General features: G+C 40.6%; 1 protein-coding gene across 5 annotated transcripts in view; it reads left to right on the top strand.

Annotated features, from left to right (window-relative positions):
- The window catches only part of HECTD1 (HECT domain E3 ubiquitin protein ligase 1), a 137,773-nt gene that overhangs the window by 66,896 nt on the left and 51,780 nt on the right, over positions 1 to 19,097 (top strand). For all 5 annotated transcript variants that reach the window (XM_089691187.1, XM_089691188.1, XM_089691185.1 and 2 more), the window contains exons 6-19: positions 82 to 352; positions 5,548 to 5,624; positions 5,698 to 5,796; positions 7,729 to 7,843; positions 8,010 to 8,184; positions 9,683 to 9,821; positions 9,986 to 10,156; positions 10,269 to 10,491; positions 12,272 to 12,535; positions 13,448 to 13,524; positions 13,682 to 13,816; positions 14,046 to 14,192; positions 16,565 to 16,659; positions 18,880 to 18,985. In XM_089691187.1, the coding sequence (XP_089547313.1) occupies positions 82 to 352; positions 5,548 to 5,624; positions 5,698 to 5,796; positions 7,729 to 7,843; positions 8,010 to 8,184; positions 9,683 to 9,821; positions 9,986 to 10,156; positions 10,269 to 10,491; positions 12,272 to 12,535; positions 13,448 to 13,524; positions 13,682 to 13,816; positions 14,046 to 14,192; positions 16,565 to 16,659; positions 18,880 to 18,985 (2,094 nt within the window). The remainder of the gene's footprint in view (positions 1 to 81; positions 353 to 5,547; positions 5,625 to 5,697; positions 5,797 to 7,728; positions 7,844 to 8,009; positions 8,185 to 9,682; positions 9,822 to 9,985; positions 10,157 to 10,268; positions 10,492 to 12,271; positions 12,536 to 13,447; positions 13,525 to 13,681; positions 13,817 to 14,045; positions 14,193 to 16,564; positions 16,660 to 18,879; positions 18,986 to 19,097) is intronic.

The following is a 19,097-nucleotide window of genomic DNA, read 5'->3' as shown; positions in this document are numbered from 1 at the left end:
TTGCACTAAGAATTTTGTAGATCTTCAGTTCTGCTTAAGCGCAGTTTACATCTCTGTTACATTTGCTAATTTTCCCAACAGGATTTGCTTCGTGCAGAGTTATTGGACTCTATGGAAAGTGCTCTGCAAGGAGATGAGAGGTGTGTGCTGGACACAATGCGTCTTGTAGACTTGTTGTTGGTGCTTCTGTTTGAAGGCCGTAAAGCTTTGCCGAAATCAGCTGCTGGCTCTACTGGCCGTATCCCAGGACTAAGAAGATTAGACAGCTCAGGAGAGAGATCCCACCGCCAGCTGATTGACTGCATACGTAGTAAGGATACAGATGCACTAATAGATGCCATTGATACTGGAGGTAAGTATTTATTTAAATACTTGGTAGTTTGTGCCAGAGATATATGTGATATAAGTACGGTGTGTTTTGGCATGCTAAGTAAGATGATTATGCAGTCTGAATCTCTGCAATTCACTATTCAGGGTTTTATTTCAGGACCCCTACGGTTGGCCATACACACATAATTCTCCATCCATGCTCGACAGTGTAGATGTGAAGAATCTCTTGCTGCAGCTATTGTGTGTTTTGGCAGCTTGTAATGGCAGCTGTCAGAATACCTGAACAGCAGCTGCATATGATTGGAGCCACTGTTAGACTGACCATTTTCTGGACAGGAGGATAAGGGGAGCTTCTATTTTTAGGTGATGATCTGTTTTAATGTGTATCTGAAGCCAAAACTGTGTTTTTAGTTTTGGGTAGAGATTAGAATCCTGTGGGATTTTTAAAGCATTCCGTGCCCCCAGTGGGGAGATTCACTCTCTATTTGTCCTAGTAACTAATGTCACCAAAATAAAAGTAGGGTATATCCAAAAATGTAAATTGTTACCAGAACATGAACAGAGAGGACAACTACCAATGGAGGCTCTTGTTTCTGTGACAACTGTTTTAAGAAAGTATTTCCCGAACGTGTAAGAGATTGTCTTTCAAATTCTGTTGTGTTGTTTATAAGTCCTCATGCACACGGGACGTTTTGATAACGCTGGTAACATTAGCTGTGTAAAGTCATGTTAAAAACATGAGGTTTTAGCGTTTTTGCATTAGCGGCATTTTCGCACTTTTTTCTGCTTTTGTGTTTTTCGGTGTTTTTCCTCTAGAAACCCACTAGTTCTGGGGTTTTTTTCCAGCCAAAAAACGTCCCTGCCAAAAAACGTTGATTACAGTCTGTATGCATGGACACATAGGGTAACCTGCTGGGGGGTTTGCTAGCTGTAGAAAAAAAAGTCAAAAGCCAAAAACAGTAGCTGTAAAAACGTCCAGTGTGCATGAGGGCTAAGTCCTCATGCACACTGGACGTTTTGATAATGCTGGTAACGCTGGTAACATTAGCTGTGTAAAGTCACGTTAAAAATGTGAGTTTTTCAGCTTTTTTTTTTTAGCATTTTTGCATTAGCGTTTAGCAGCATTCTGCTCTGTTTAGCGGCTTTTAGCATTTTGTTTACCAAGAAAAAAAAGATTTCTTGGTCAAAAACATCCAAAAATGCCGGTTTTCGGTGTTTTACCGCATTTTGCAGCATTAGAGTGTTTTTACAGCTAAAAAACTCCTCTAGAAACCCGCTGGTCCTGGGTTCTTTTTTAAGCCAAAAAACGTTGATTACAGTCCATGTGTGCATGGACACATAGGATAACATGAGGAGGAGTTTACTGGCTGTAGAAAAAACCTCGAAAGCCAAAATCAGCCGCTGTAAAAACGTCAGGTGTGCATGAGGCCTAAGAAGGGACAACTCCCCTAGTGAAACACAGATAACAAAAAAAATTAAAACTGACAGGATTTTAACCATTCGCTACTCTATCCAAAATGAAAAAGGTGAACATTGGCTGCTGAAAATGGGTTAATTTTAAGACGTATGTAAAGCATAAATATAATTTTAGTTTTGAATAGATTGAGAAAGTGTATAAACCACTGTAAGGTTCTTGCTGCCTTTATGCATACCTGCTTGGCAGATTCTTTTTGCCAGCAACCTTTCAACAGTATGGGAGCAACCTTGCTACTGGACCTGGCAAAGTGGGTTAGTGTTCTCCCTGGAACAGCGATCCTTTCACTGCTGATTTCTCACCTGTAACATGATTGCAAATGTGGCATTAGGTTAGAAAATAATTTTACCTTCCTTTTTGGAGAAATTTTTCCTATTACGTATCTTCCCCCCTCCCACTTTAATTGTTTTGGTTGTTTTTGTTTGCTAGTGTCCTAGGAGGATGGGTGTCTTTTCCCCAGCTCTGCCAGGAAAGTTCTAACCTATTTTGACAAGCATAATTTTTTTCTTCATTGAGGACTCTTCTCTGTATCACTGTTCTAGCTGGTCTTTTCTATGAAGCTCTTAGGGCTGACCTGTCATCAGCTTAGCCTTTGGAGTGTTGCAGCTGGACCCGGCTGTACCAGATGCCCTCAGCTTACACTATGAACTGTGCCCATTAATGTGACTGATGTCTACAGCCTGGAACCAGGTTTTCTCCCAGTTTATCCCATTTTTGGAGTCTGCTGTAGCTCTGTTAGCTGTGTTCAGTTCCTTTGCCCTGTTGCAGGAAGTTTTAACTACAGTCACATACGATTTTATGGTTATTGACCGCTATTCCGATGCAGGTTATTTTCCTGGTCGATACTGCTTTTCATTTGCCTTCGCTGTGACTTTGCTTTGCCAGGTCTTTACTAATGGGTCAAAGGATGTAAAAAGGATCCTGTTTCTACTCCAGTTGATCCCTTGGTTATACAATGTTTTAGAGAAAATAATTTTTGACGTAAGCTATAGTTGACTGACTGCGCGAGGTTTCCCCTGCTCATTTCCCTCATGGGTCTCCTTATCATTTCACATACCTAATACAGTAGGTTTCAAAAAGAATGACCCAGTTTTAAATAGTTATAGTTAATAATGGAAATGTGTTCGTTACATAACAAATTACAAACTATGAAGTAAGTCCTCAAGTTTCACTCACCATGTTATAAATGCTGTATGGGCCCACCTGCTGCACTGATAGCATCAAGACAAAGCTGAATTCGTCCCCAACGCATCTGAGAGTGTCTTCTACCACAGAAGTTATTGCAGCTGTAATTCTGTTTTTGATCTTATCCAAGTCAGCGGGTAATGGTGGAACATAAACATACTTTACAAATCCCCACAAGAAACAGGGTGTAATGTCTGGAGATCTTGGGGGCAAAGAGTGTAGTGCCAAATCTTGGGGTCCCGTGCGACCTATCCAACGTTGAGGCAATGTTTTGTTTTTTTTAAGAAACCAACAAACTTGGTTGTGCCAATGTGGTGCTCTGTCTTGCTGAAAAATGAAATCTAAAGAGTCTTCATTAAGTTGTGGGAAAAAGTCAGTCCTTCAACATTTCAAGATAGGAATGTTCGGTAACAGTGTTTCCCTCAAAAAAAAGGGCCCTAAATCTCTGTTTACGAAACCACACAAAACACATTTTTGGTAAATTTCACGCTTGCTGTACAAGTTCATGCGGCTTCTCAAGTCTCCATATGCCAGCATTGTGAAGCAAAACTGTATCGCTTAGATGATATGTTGCTTCATCACTAAAAATCAACCACGATAAGAATCTGTCATCCTCCATGTCCTCAAGCATATGACAGAAATCTAAACATTTTCTTTTGTCACTTACACGAAGAGCTTGCACCAGTTGTGATCAGTATGGCCTCCGAAGCAAACGTCCCCTTAACACATGACAAACAGTTATATGAGGGATCGCAAGTTCTCAGCTAGCACAACGAGTGGGCTTTGCTGAAATGCCTTCTGATTTTGTTGCACATTTTGCTCTGATATGCATGGTCTCACTGGACTCTGGAAATGATTTATACACTGGAAATTGTCCAATCCCGAAACACACTTGAGACAGGCTGCACAAAACGCCTTCTGTTGCATAGAGGCCATCTTGTTAATGACTGAGGTTAGCACCTATTTGGGCACCAGTAGTGGAATCTAGCAGCCGTTATTTGAAATTCTGTGTCATGCCCGTTCAAGTAGAGCAGGTTTCATTCATTGGCGGTGTGTGGTTGCACCGATTTTATAAAGTTTTAAAATCTGGTCATTCTTCTTCAAACACCCAGTACTTTAAGTGTTGGACAGCAGAACCTGCATCTTAAAAGGGCCTGTTCTACATGGCCTTTGTATGAAAACATCTCATCAGGTCCAATCTGGATACCATCATTAAGGACGCTACTGCTGGCAGGAGCACCAGCCTTAGCTAGAAATGCCTAAGGCACAATTTGGAAAAGACCAACGCTCGCTAGAGGTGAAGAAAAGTCCTTTCTGTTACTCCACTCCCATATCTTCCAATTACGATTCCCCCAAGTGTAACGCCCATTCCCCAATAACATCTTTTAACCTCCTTAGTGGTATTCCCGAGTGTAGCTCAGGGTAAAATTTCAGCACCAAGAGCGGTAACCCCGAGCTACACTCGGACTTACCATGCGGCGTTGCTCAGGGAGTCCCTGCAGCACTTACCTTGTCCTTCGCTCCCGCGATGTGTCCCCTGCAGCGTCCCCGGCCATTTCCTCCGGCCGATGCCGGCTTCCGTGTTCCGGTCGATGCCGGCTTCCGTGTTCCGGTCACTGTGACGTCGGGACGTTCGGGCGCCGGAACCGGCAGCAAATTTGAAATTTTAAAAAAATTTAATTTTTTTAAAAATGATTATTACATAGTAAAACATTGCTGTTTCAATGCATTTCACATACATTTTGTCCCTACTGCTTTGTCCTGTGCCCTGCCTGCATTTTGACTGTTCTTTCTGCCTGGAAACTTAGAAAAGTCCATGGCGTCCAAAAAGTGTCCCTTTACATCAAAAGCGGTTTTAGACCAGCTAGAGAACAGCGATAGTAAATCAGAACCACTTGCAGAATTGAGTGATAATGATTCGTGGGGGAAATTCGTCATCAGACACTGAAAACGATCTTGCGACTTTGCTCAGCGATGTGCGAATTTGCCTCTGTATTTCAAATTTCAGTGTTTTTGGTTTGATTATATTATTGAATTAAATTTATTATTATTATATTATTTTTTATAATTTATTAAATTATAAGTTATGATTTCGTGTTTCAAATCTTATCCTACCCGGAATGTTTACTAGACTTTTGTTCGTACAGATTTCAGTGAGTTATTCCTAAAAATTACAGCCTACAATAAAAAACTACATATTTCCATGCAAAAAAATGGTACCACTTTCAGCACAAAAAAATCGGAAATAATCATACCGCCAGGGAGGTTAATGAGTCTAAATTATGCAGATGCAAAGAGGGACTTCAGCCTTTTCTCTCCCCTCATAATCTTTTTTTTCCCCTGCTTACCTGATACGGTGTTCTGCACAGTAAGGATACTCTCCTAGTGAACAGATCCAGTACCCTAGGCTCAGTGTACAAACCTTCTGTAAGTGACAGTATAACTGAAAGGGATAGACTTCCTGTGTCTCTCAATGGATGGAAGGATCGTTATAATTATTACAAAAAATCCCATTTTGGCTTCTAATTTTTTTTTTCTTCTGTTTGCTTATTTGATAGCATTTGAAGTAAATTTCATGGATGATGTTGGCCAGACCCTTCTGAACTGGGCCTCTGCTTTTGGCACTCAGGAGATGGTGAGCATTTCTTTAATAAAGTTGTTAGCTTATAGTGTACCATTGGTTGTAACTCATTCAATGCTGTTCATAGGTGGAGTTTCTGTGTGAGCGAGGAGCAGATGTGAATAGGGGTCAAAGGTCATCTTCGCTACATTATGCTGCTTGCTTTGGACGACCACAGGTGGCAAAGGTAGGAAGTTATCAAAGTGAAACAAACGGCTTTCCCACTAGTCTGAGCCCATCATAAGGAATTGGGTCAGCCGAGTGACACGGCTTTAGGAAAGCCTTCCAGGGCAGCCGGAGGTTTCAGTGGGCAGATTAAATCCACAGAATGCATGTGACCTCTTTCTTGACATTGTGATCTGACACTATACTGACTGCTAATATAATCTGCAGAGATCAGCAGCACATAGATAAAGGGAAGGAAATATTTGTCTTTATTTTATGTATACGATGACCATAAAGTATATTTAAACCTTAGAGGCAAACTGTAATATATTTCAACTTTCTAGTCCTTCTATTTGGTGGCTGTATTAGTTGTGTTTTTTTAAGGCTTTCTTTCCCTTTTCTCCTGCTGATACTGTCAGTAACATGCTTCCTGTCCTATGGTGACCATGCTGCCTACCTGTGCACACTTTAACGATCGAATCCATTAATATTCACTAAATAAAAAAAGAATGTTTTGGATAGAATTGTAACATGCCATGTTTTTATCTTTGCCCATTTCAGAGAGTTTTCTTTACGTACTATCCCACAAACATGACAGGAATGTATGTGGGGAATAGCTTAATCATACTTGTTAAGTACACAAGCTCGTGGTGACTAGCTAACTAGGGCAAGGCCATCTACTGGTGTAGGAGATAATGAGGGGGAAGCTTACTTTGAGCAGAAAGACTAGCTGTGATACCCTTTTCACTGGCCACACTACCTCTGGCCACTACTAGAGGGGGAGACTCCACACCAATTTGGTGCTAAAATTCGACCACATAGGGCATAGGTTGAAATGGAATTGTATGATTTAATATATGGAGAATTGTATGTTTGATGATAAAAATGTATAAAAATGAAGTTTAAAACAATCACAAAACCTTTATTCGTATGTTAGGCCTCCTTTCAGCACCTAGGGACCTTACTTTGGTACTCTCTGCCATACAGAAACTACCCTTTGAACCCAGGCATATTCCCTTTTTAGATTCTTGCCTTTTTTTGCAGCCATTGCATCTGTCAGATGTGTATTCAAACTGGCGTCCTTTTTCTGTAAAGAGCGTTTCCTCATACTTCACATTAACAAGGTTGTATTATGCCCAAGACCTCCATTTCAGGAAATTAAATAGGGAGAGTGCTGCAGAGTTTTACATACATGTGAATAAGTTGCATGTGTTCCTGTGCAATTTTGCAGCCCATTCCATTGAATGAGCTACAAATTGTACCAGAATATGGAAAAAGTAGTGCATGCAGTACTTTTAAAAATGCTCCACTCCAAACTGCATGGTACTGCGGTACCATGCGATTTGGTGCCTGCAAACGTACTGCGTTTATCTGTGTTTGTGGTGCTGTTAATATTACATTGGCACCCACATGCAGATTGCAAGACCAGTGTATTTGAACGCTGTGCTGGAAACGTGCATGGAATGTCGCATTGTGTTCTGGTGTGAACCTAACTCTGTTTCTTTGCTGCATTTCTTGCTACAAAACTGAGAACTGACAGAGTGGGTAGGGTTATTTACCCCCAGGGAGGAGTGTGTCCTCAAAAACTCTCCAGCCTTCAATTACCTGAAGATACCCATGTTATATGTATGTGTGTGTGTGTGTATGTATATATGTATGTGTGTGTGTGTATATATATATGTGTGTGTGTGTGTGTGTTGTCTGTGTCCTGTATTGTTCTCCAAGGTCAGTCAACTTCCTCTTATTGTTAATTTGTTCATTTATAGTCAAAAGTATAATGGTTTAGATTTCCCAGGCGTTTGACTTGTTGGCAGGGGTCACCATGACAAATAGTGAGGGCAGGATCTATAGGAGTGAGAGAAATTCTAACCCTTTTTGACTTTATCCAAAGCTAAAAGCTCTACTTTAGATAATGGTGATTCAAATAAATGTATAACATACTTTATACTTTCAGACACTTCTACGCCATGGTGCTAATCCAGACTTGCGTGATGAGGATGGGAAGACTCCTTTAGACAAAGCAAGGGAGCGTGGACATAGTGAGGTGGTCGCCATCTTACAGTCACCAGGTGCAGTGAAATATTTCAACAACAATTTACATTATTACGGAATCTGTGAGACCTGTGTGACATTTATTTTATTTCTCTTGATACCAGTCAGTCTTTAGAGTTGTTCAGTTTGTAGTTTAGCTTGCTGAGTGTTTATGAAACGTGTCCTTGTGCGCTATTGTTTTAGGTGACTGGATGTGCCCAGTGAACAAGGGAGATGAAAAGAAGAAAAAAGACTCTAACCGAGAAGAAGAGGAGTGCAATGAGCCAAAGGGTGACCCAGAAATGGCCCCAATTTACTTGAAGAGGCTGCTGCCTGTTTTTGCACAGACTTTCCAACAGACAATGCTTCCATCAATCAGGTGCTGTGTTTGTTAGACATTCAACTAACTCAGTCTATGAGCCCCCATGTATTTGCATAGGTTGGTCATGTATTTGACTCAACAGTTTTCAAAGGCGATGGTTCTACTAATAAAGCGCTTGAAGGCACCCTTTCATTTTTGTGTTATGCCCACTGACACTGGCGTTTGGGGCTGCAGGGCTTTTGTTTCCTCATGATACAGCTGTGGTCTGGAATACTCTTCATGTATGAAGCTGCTTTTACCAGCACCACTGGGCAAAGATCATCCAGTGAAGTTTCTGGTTGAAAGTAGAAAATTGAACTGGAAAAAACAGGTATTTGTATCTGTCACACAAAGGGCTTGTTTACATTAGAGCGTGAGTATTAAATATGTGTCCCACTGTGTTTTTGGAAAACTTATTTGAGTGACAGTCGGCACACTCAAAATGTTGCATGCAGGACTTTTTCCAACTCATTGCTATTCAAAGTGTTGATGGAAACAAACTTTTTTACATCATTAAAATTATTTATGCATTTTGACTGTACAATTCAGCAAAATGTTTGCCAATGCATCTGGTGGTACCAAGTCCTAATCAGTTTATCACATTTTGTACTGTAGTAAAAGAAAAGGTGGCCCTTTCCGAGAAGCCCTTTAACTTTCCATAGAGTGTCTTTCACTCTTGTAGTCAAATTTAAGAAAATCATACTATATGTTTGTTATGTTTTCCTAACAACAGCATACATAAAAAAAAATAAATAATAGTTGTTACCTTTTTAGAGGTTTCTGAGTAGAGGGTGTCATGGCTGATATTTCCCACCTTGCTCAGTGTAATCTGTCCCAGTAGTTGGGCTGGGGACTGGCTGAGTCCAGTTCTCTTTAACATACAATGGACTAGCCCAGCTCCTTAACCTTTTGTTGAGACAATGTGTTCAAATCTAGCACAACTGATGGGTTATCTACCTCCAGACAGGGTTAAAGTGGTTGTAAAGGTAAAAGGGTTTTTTTTTTCTTTACCTTAATGCATTCTCTGCATTAAGGTAAAAAACGTTTTACATGCAGCTCCCTCCACAGCCCCCTAAATACTCTCCTGAGCCTGATCTTGGTCCAGCACTGTGCATGTCTGCAGCAGTTGTTCTTCCCTATCCCGACTCTCACAGGCTTGGCTGAGAGCAGCAGCAGCCATTGGATCAAGTCCATACTAGTGCCCCTATGGGGAAGTGGCTTCCTATGGTGGGCACTTGGTGTGGGGGGGGGGGAGCCTGGAGCAGCAGCAAGGGACACGAGAAGAGGAGGATCTGGGCTGTTCTGTGCAAAACCATTGTGCAGAGCAGGTAAGTATAATATGTTTAATGAAAAGTAGCACTTTAAGTATGGTAAACCTAGCTTTCCAGACCCCTCATAGCAAAGAATAAACATTTTTGCTCATTGGATTGGAAATGCCCTTTAGGATGCAAACATGTTCATGTTAGTTTATGGTGGATGCTAGTATTTTGACTTTTGTTTCCATCTAACATTACAGGAAAGCCAGCCTTGCTCTAATCCGAAAAATGATCCATTTCTGCTCTGAAGCACTGCTGAAAGAAGTGTGTGACTCTGATGCTGGACACAATCTTCCCACTGTGCTTGTAGAGATTACTGCTACAGTTCTGGATCAAGAGGTCAGTGCACCATTTCAAAGATGCCAAATAACTAGCACTCAGTCTTGTGCATCACATGTCTATAAGCCTATCCCTTCAATTTGAACATTGGGGGCTATAGAGTAATATTTTTGAAATGGTGTAATTTTTTTTTAATTTTTCAATATTTTTTTTTTTTTTTTTAGGATGATGATGATGGTCACCTTCTGGCACTGCAGATTATTAGGGATCTTGTAGATAAAGGGGATGACCTCTTTCTGGATCAATTGGCAAGACTTGGTGTAATTAGCAAAGTATCAACTTTAGCCGGCCCTACCTCTGATGATGAGAATGAGGAAGATCCCAAGCCAGAGAAGGTGAATGTATATAAAAAAAAGCTTAGACCTTTTCTATGAGAGTCTATGCACATGCTCTTTATGTTGCTGTCCTTTCACAGACGAGCTAAACCGAGTTTCCTATCATTGACAGGATGACGAACCACAGGAAGATGCCAAAGAACTCCAGCAGGGAAGACCCTATCACTGGAGGGACTGGTCTGTCATCAGGGGGCGAGATTGTTTGTATATCTGGAGTGATGCTGCAGCCTTAGAACTCTCTAATGGCAGTAATGGCTGGTTCCGCTTCATCTTAGATGGCAAACTAGCAACCATGTATTCAAGTGGCAGTCCTGAAGGAGGCTCCGATAGCTCAGGTCAGTTAGCTATTCTCTGTCTGTTCAAAGGGAAACACAGCAGACTACTTGTTTGCTCAGTGTCCATGCTTCTAGGACATGGCTAAGAGTGTGCTATGTGCGCTGTACTCCCTGCAGATGGAGTAGTGGCTCAGGTTTAGCTTTGTGAGCTAAGAAGTAGGTTTTTGCCCTGTCAGTGTCACACTGGACCCCCAAGTCCAGGGATTACTGCAGACTTACTGTCGAAGAGTGATAGCTAAAAAAAAAACAATCAGTCCATCAAGTCTGCCCCCCCCCCCCCCCATTCTCTTTTTTTTTTTTTTCTTTTTTTCCTTTTTTTTTTTACCCAAACATTTTAAAGTAACTTAATGTTGACAGGCTCACTACCTCATCTGCCCATTCTGTAAAATCATACTTTAACCACTTGAGCCATATTTTTGTGGCATATCGGTGTGAAAGTAGCCTTACTAAACCCACAACAGTAAAATCAGTGTGTATATGCAGTAAAGAACGCTTGTTATACTCACTGTGGAACCTAATAAGTTAATTCTCCACACTGTGTAAAACGGATGTTTGATCCTCTCTTCTCTGATCCTCTTCTTCCAGTGCCCCCTAAATATCTCCTGATAGAACATGGTTTAGAGTCACTCTGCACATGCTCAGTTTGGTGTGTAAAGCTAGGGAATTTTTTTGTTTTGTTTTTTCTTGGGAGGCTGCATATTGATCAGCACAGGGCCAATCAGCACTGTCCAGAGAGAGGTCAGGGGTTCTGCATCCTCCTAGAGCAGAATTAAATCTCCTCCTACAAGCTTTAACCAGTGCTCAGCTGAACACTGATAGAAGTCACAAGACTACTATATACTGCTGATGAGAAAAGGTATTTATCAGTTTATATGTACTAAATGTGAAGAGAGGAAGGGTGGACGTCACTCATAACAGTCCTCAAGAGTCAAACAAAAACAATGTGTTGTAGCTGACCTTAGCCGTCATTCCAGCCACACCCACTGATGCGTTTCACCCCTCCCATTGGGGGCTTGGTCACAGAGGCATGTTTCTGGTACTACTTGGGTCACTGCTCCCCTCTCTACCTCTGTCAGCTTTGAGTTCTGTTTTTCCTGCAAGTGGGTCTGGATAAATATTTAGCCTTGCATACCATCAAGGGATCGTATTTGGCACTTGTGATCTTGTTCTAAAGAACGCTAGCCTCCCATTCTTTAACTACATCCTGTGTACAGGGTGTTTACCAAGTCGCTTCACCCGTGCACTCCCCTGTGAATCTGTGGTATCTGAGTCTGGGTCTCTCAACTCTTCAAAAACTGCCCTTTGAACCTATTAGGGATATTTTTTTTTCCACTGCTACCCACAAGGTTGGGTTCCTTGTTGGCATCATCTCTGCAAGGCAAGTGCCAACTGTCATTTGGACTGCTTTTGGATGTCCCAAGAGTCTATGAATAGTATTTCTCAATTCTTTTGTACATATTGAAACTTCCATTTCCTGTAGCTTGGGAGACAACCCTCTGAGTATATAGTCATGCTCTTGCTACAGCTCACAAAATTAAAGCATGCTTGGGGGTAGGGTTGGGCTGTGGGTAGCTGCATAACCCGTCAGTCTGTCAATTTCTGTGTCTCTCAAACTACAAGAAACGGTAAGTACAAAAATTCCATGTTTAGGAGCGATGCCATTTATTTTGCTACTACAAATGTTAAACTCACTGACTTAAATTTTCCCATCTTGAGGATAGTTACAATATTAGCTGCCTGTCAGCCAAAAACATCCCCCTTCTTTCTCATGTCTTTTTAGAAAGCAGAAGTGAATTTCTAGAGAAGCTACAAAGGGCACGTAGCCAGGTCAAGCCTTCTACTTCCAGCCAGCCTATATTGTCAGCACCTGGACCAAGCAAGCTAACAGTGGGAAATTGGTCTCTCACGTGTTTAAAAGACGGAGAGATTGCCATCCACAACTCTGATGGGCAGCAAGCAACCATATTGAAAGAGGACCTTCCAGGTTTTGTGTTTGAGTCTAACCGTGGAACCAAGCACTCTTTCACTGCCGAGACCTCCCTTGGTAAGTGCTGCATTTTAGGAAAAAGGAACCGCAAATAAAAATACATTTTCATGTGAACTTGGCTTCTTTTTCTCGTTTTCATTCTCCCCTCTCTCTTTCTTGTAAAATATATTGGTAACTTCTGCTTTCTATCATCCTAAAAGGTAATGTGTTTTGGTGTTCCAATAGTACTTGATGTCCGGTTTGTTACTGGAAGGCCCTTATCTCCATGCTTTATCAAGCTGAATGTGTTTTCTTTAAAGCTTTGTTAAAAAGAAGAAAAAGCAAAGCCACAGCACTGCTGAATCCAGATAATGATAGTTAATGGAAGAACAGACACATTTTTTGCAGAATGCAAACAACTCCTCCATTGTGTTTCACCATAACTGGACTTACTCAAGGAGGAATCTTAAGCTGCTCATACCTAATTTACAGATTTAAGTTAGGTGGATGGAGTAAACTTCCCCCACTAGGATTTTGTATTCTGAAAGCAGCTCCTACTGCTGTCAGAGCACACTGAGCAGCAGCTGCTGATTAGCAAAAGTTTCCCAACTTGACTTTTTAACAGACGTTTATCAAATGAACTTCTGTCGAATAGGAATGGCCACACACTGATTGAAGTTAGGCCAGTCTCTGCTGAACTGGGCAGCTTGTGATCAATGTATAGCCAGTTTTAGTCTGGCTAGGCTCAGTTACAGGCTAAATGTGTCAATGGCAGAGTCTGCGTCTGGCAAGAAATGCATCCATCCTTTCAAATATTTTCTGTGATTTCGCTGTGGTGCGTCTTTACTTATTTGTGGGACTGATCTGCCAAGAGCCTGGGCACTCACTGCTGGTTTTTGGAAGTTATATGAGTCTGGATCAGTACCTGCAGCATTTTGCTGCCTTTTGTTTTGTAGTTTTAACAGTTCATGACTTGTGCTTTCTTTTCAGGTTCGGAGTTTGTTACTGGCTGGACAGGGAAAAGAGGTAGAAAGCTCAAGTCCAAGCTGGAAAAAACAAAGCAGAAGGTACAGTACACTAGATACATAGCAGTCTCATTTTAATTTAGATTCAATACTGTAGTAGGATGAAATACCTAAAATGTGTCACACTAGCCTATTAAATAGCCCTTTTGTTTTAATCACTAATCATTGGCTTTTCCTAACTATATTCGTGTCTCGGAAGGTGCGGACAATGGCCAGAGATTTGTATGATGATCACTTCAAAGCAGTGGAGAGCATGCCACGTGGTGTGGTGGTTACATTGAGAAATATAGCTACACAGCTGGAATCTTCCTGGGAGCTCCACACAAACAGACAGGTCAGTGTGTATACTGGGTGGAGTACATTTTTTTTATTTGGGAGATTGAGATTTTTTTTTTTTTTGCTTTAAAAAACATGTTTAGAATGACTTTGGCTTGTGTTATACAGAGTCCTGGTCAGATGTTTGCATCTGGGAATTAAGGCATTTGAATTATATCTCGATATTTTATAATACATTTTGGATTTTGTTTCCGCTTCTCCTAAACCCTGTCCCATATGTCTTACAGTGTATTGAAGGAGAGAATACATGGAGAGATTTAATGAAGACAGCCCTGGAGAACCTTATTGTGTTGCTGAAGGATGAAAATACCATATCTCCGTATGAAATGTGCAGCAGTGGTCTGGTCCAGGCCTTGCTTACTGTACTGAACAATGTATGTGATTCAAAAAAGTCTCTTGCTATAATTATGCTCAACTTTTTCATATGTGAATGTGAAAAGAGTGGTAAAGAGAACGGTTATCAAGTGAGTTTGTGCAGAAATTAGAATATGAAGACTTTTTTTGTACTAAGCATCCCCTATCTTCATTTATATTTGTCCCAATATTTTGCTTTACTTTCTCTTGGACTTTGACTTGATTCTAATGTTTGAAGTCAAATGTGGTTGGCTCGCTGATATCTCTGTTGTTGAATGATCATGCCGGAGACACACTCTACTTTCCTGACGGTATCAAAGAACTGATGCATAGTAACCATGGGGTCTTTTATTTGAAACTTAAATGCCAAGTTCACTTTTTGCAGAAAATCAAACCCAATAGAGTAATAACTTGTGCAACTTTGGAAATGCTCATTAATTTTATCATACTTGTAGACTATTTGGGCTCCCTTCGGGAACCATGGCTAAAAAACTCATTTTGCAGATCCCTTGTCCTGCCTTGTTGCTAGGACATGAAAAATGTTTATTGTTCACCCCCAGCATTACTGGTGTTAAAACCAACTGTTTTTGCATCATATTAACAATACAGGATATGGCGATTGCTAACTGGGAGTTATTCGCTCAGGCTTCCAGGGGAGTCCAATTGGTGCACTTGAATGATTGTAAAAGTAATGAACGTTTTGCAACGTTACACAGGTTTTAATATCTATTGGGACCCCTGGACTGAATATGCTAATTTCTGGAAGTGGTGAACATAGCCTCCAATGTAAATGGGAAAGTCTCAAGTAAATCAGTTTACGAGCATCAACTGTCAGACCTAAGGCCCAATTCACACCTGCACATTTTGGGAATGTGTATAGAAATATGTGTTCCTTCATGCATTCCAGCAACAAGTGAAAATGTGCAGAAAAGTAAGTCGCACTTTAAATGCCATTATTGGCAATGGCACCCCAAATGTGGTTTGGAAACATGCATTTTGTCATGCAGTGTAAAAAAAAAAAACATGAAGCTCACCACCCAAGCTTCTTTTTCTGCTTTTGTTACATGTAGAACAGCCCACTCAAGTGAATAGGCTGCCCTATGCTGTCCTGTGAAAAACAGGCGGGGGGGGGGGGGAGGCACAAAAAATGCATGTTAGCGTGACGCGCAGGTGTAAATGGGGCCTAAGAGTTCCCCGACTCTCAGACTAAGGGGCAAACATACGTCTTTAAGTCAGCACAGTTATGATTAAAAAAAAAAACATTTTGAAATTACCTAATTTAAAGGCTTTGTTTCCATGTATACACACACATATATGCACATTCTACTTTTTTTTTTTTTTTATGTCTGATCTATAAAGACACACTATCTTCCAGGTACTGAAAAATCTCAGTACATGTGCTCTGTGAAGACTGGCATTTGGGAGATTATTCCTTAAAGTGATTTTAAAGCCTAAGCTTATATTTTTTCATTTATCTGGTGCTGCTGTAAAGAATTACTATATGTGCTGCCTCTTGATGTTTACATCATCTTCCTCCTTTCTGATTCTGCTCATCCCCCCAGAGTGCTATTAAAGGTGTGCAGTGTCTGGTGACTTCTTGTCCTTAGTGTCCGTTGAAGATACCCTTATGTGCATATTTGCATAGCACCAAAGCATAGAGCAGAAAGCCACTCCCTTGCTTCCCACTCCTATGTCCTCAGTGCACATGTTCCTCATCCTCACTGCGTCCTCAGTTCAGACCTTTCCCTACCTGAAAGTTTGAGGAAGTGGCAGGATTTGGAGCTGTGGGTGAGCATTGAATACATGTAAAGTGTTTGACACAAGAAATGTATTAGGGAATGTTCCCCTGATTGATGAGAATTTGATATTGCTAAAAAGTTGTAGCCTTTGGAACCATTTTAAAATAGATTTAACCTTTAACTGGATTATATTCAATTTTTAAAACACTGCATCATAAACTATACTTTGTTATAAGTTGTGGATTCATCATTTTTCCAAAATATTTTTTTTTTTTTTATAGCTTGCCACTGCTGCTGATCTCTTTTTTAGCCTCTTTCAGGCACCTCTTGCCTATAGACACTCGCTCCAGCTTTGGTTGCACATTAGTGCTCTTGACCAGTTTCCTCAGAATGCCAATAGTGAACCGTGTAGGCACAGCTGTATTTTGTAATGTGCTAGGGTTACAACGCAGGGGCACAGCTGGAAGACAGTTGTCACCCCATAACAGAAGATGAAGGCTGTTTATGTCAGGATTACCAGATATTCTTTTAGTGAAAACTGCAGATTTAAAGAGATTGAAATCTTTTGAAGTTGCATGCATTTTAAAACTATTACATATGATTTAAATACTGCTTTTATGTGTACTTTAACTAGAAATGCTTTTGTCTCTTAGAATGAAGAATTTGATCACAAACAGGACTGTGGACAATTGGTGGAGAGATTGAATGTATTTAAGACTGCATTCACAGAGAATGAAGATGATGAAAGGTGTGTGTAATATTGGACAGCTCATGCTTAAAAAATAGAAACTCTACTTTCTCTTTTGCTTATTTGACACTATGGATTCTTGTTTCGCTATGATTTCCTAAATCCTCGAAACAGCAAATTCTAGTATATATGACACATTTGTACAAACTAGCTCAGGGAGTAACGTATAAAGCAGAATAGGTTTTTAAATGCATAGCACTTTTTCTAACTGTACAATTTTCTATCTGTACTTATACTTAGTTGACTTTAAAGCGGCTTTCCAGTCAAAATGTGAAAAAATTAGTTAGCAGCTACAAAAACTGTAGCCACTGACTTAAAAAACAGACACTCACCTGTCTCTCGGTCCAGCGGTGTCCTCACCACTGCCGATTTCACTCTACTGTGTCCCTAGCACTGGCAGCTTCAGTGTGGGCAACGAACTGGGACAGTTTGCGGCTTTACAGGCGATCGCAGCGGAAGTGAGAGCAGGTACTCCGGGGCCCCAAAGGTTCCAGTCCTTAACGGGGAACTTCCCCTTTTGGGTGGAGCTCTGCTTTAAGTTATAATAAATGTTTATTTGCAATTCTATTCTGTTTGCTACTAAACCAAATCAGTTCCAGTAAATCACTGCAAAAATTTTAGCAAATTTTTTATGGAAAATATCCTACAAGTCCAGCTTCTGTTTTGAAAATCCTTATAGAATACTTTTCCTGTATACTGCTGAAATGAAAAGAAAGCCAGACTGACTAGCAGAGGCAAAAAAAAAATACATGTCTTCACTCAATTTTGATTTAAATTCAGTTCAGCATTTTTGTAAAGCAGGACAAAAACCCTTCAGAAAAAGGTAAAAATGTATTTGTTGATTTTTTTTCATATACAATGTGTAATTGTTCGTATGTTTTTGTCCAAAAAGAACAGGATGTTTGTACTCACAGTAAAATCCTTTTCTGTGAGTTCATTGAAGAACTCAGCCATACTTCATGACGGATGGCTGTGATGTTGCTACCTACAGGAGTAGGATGCTGGGTGCAACTAAACTATCTCCTAGATTGTAAGCTCTAATAAGCGGGGCCCTCTGTTTCCTTTTGTACCAAATTGTATTGTAACTGCGCAAACTGTTGGCGCTGTATAAATACTGTATAATAATAATAATAATAAAAGGATCACCTAGGTAGCGGCCCTCTGGAGGTGGCCAAACCCCACTATCTGCAGTAAGGAGTTCATTTAGTAGCCAGCAGTATAGGACATACTCACTGAGACAGCCAAAAGAAGACTGGCCAAGTGCTGTGTCCTTCAAAAAAACTTAGAATTTTATGGTGAGTGCAAAAATCATGTTTTCTCTTTTGCTGATTGAAGGACATAACAATACTTCATAGGACGTGGAAACAAGGCTGAGCGACTCAACTATGCACAAAAATATAGGAACTGCGGTGCAGAAAAACGGCAGCAGGTGCTCTTAACTGATGAGTCAACATTTGGAGTATATGGCTGTAGCAGGAGGCAGATTGTTCTTGAAAAGCTGGAGAGCCATACAGTAATGAGTGTCTGCAAGTAACAGTGAAGCATGGTGGAGGTTTCTTGCAAGTTTAAGACTTCTATTCTGCAAATGGAGTTGGAGATTTGGTCAGGATCAGTGGTGTCCTCAATGCTGAGGAATACAGGCAGATACTTATCCATTATGCCATGCCATCAGCCATGAGCAAAAACTAGAAAACATACAGCAAACGTCTTTAAAACTGACCTTCACTGTAAAGAACAAGGAGTCCTGGAAATGATGGTTTGGCCCCCACAGAGCCCTGATATCAACATCATTGAGGCTGTCTGGGATTAGGAGACAGAAGGATTTGAGGCACCCTACATCCACAGAAGATCTGTGGTTCTCCAAGATGTTTGGAACAACTTGCCTTCTGAGTTCCTTCAAAAGCTGTGTGCAAGTGTACCAAGAAGAATTAATGTGTTAAAAGCAAAGGGCGATCACACCAAATATTGATTTGGATTTCTCTTCTGTTCATTTACTTTCCATTTTGTTGCTAAAAATAAACTATTAACACTTCTACTTCTGATGATAATCTATATTTACAGCTTTTTCACACCTGCCTAAAACGTTTGCACAATACTTTATATTAGAATCTGCTGTTTTGAGGATTTAGGAAATCCTAGTGAAGCATAAGAATTTGTATAGGAATGTTACCTATTCATTTTTTTTTTATATATTTTTAAGTATTCATTGTATATTTTCAGTCGGCCAGCAATCGCTCTGGTGCGAAAACTGATTGCAGTGCTGGAGTCTATAGAGCGATTGCCACTGCACCTGTATGACACACCAGGGTCCAGCTACAATCTTCAAGTAAGTGCACGAAAACAGTCTTCAGGTAGCTGGTTGAAGAGAACCTTTCAATTCACATGAGTTGATGTCAGTCGCTCTGACGCAGATTGATAGAGTGGGTTAATATAATTTT

The sequence above is a fragment of the Staurois parvus genome, unplaced genomic scaffold, assembly GCF_062004578.1.
Source record: "Staurois parvus isolate SC_StPar_1 unplaced genomic scaffold, SC_StPar_1.0 ptg000553l, whole genome shotgun sequence".
In the NCBI taxonomy this organism is placed as follows: domain Eukaryota; kingdom Metazoa; phylum Chordata; class Amphibia; order Anura; family Ranidae; genus Staurois; species Staurois parvus.
This window is presented reverse-complemented; position numbering and strand designations above follow the sequence as displayed.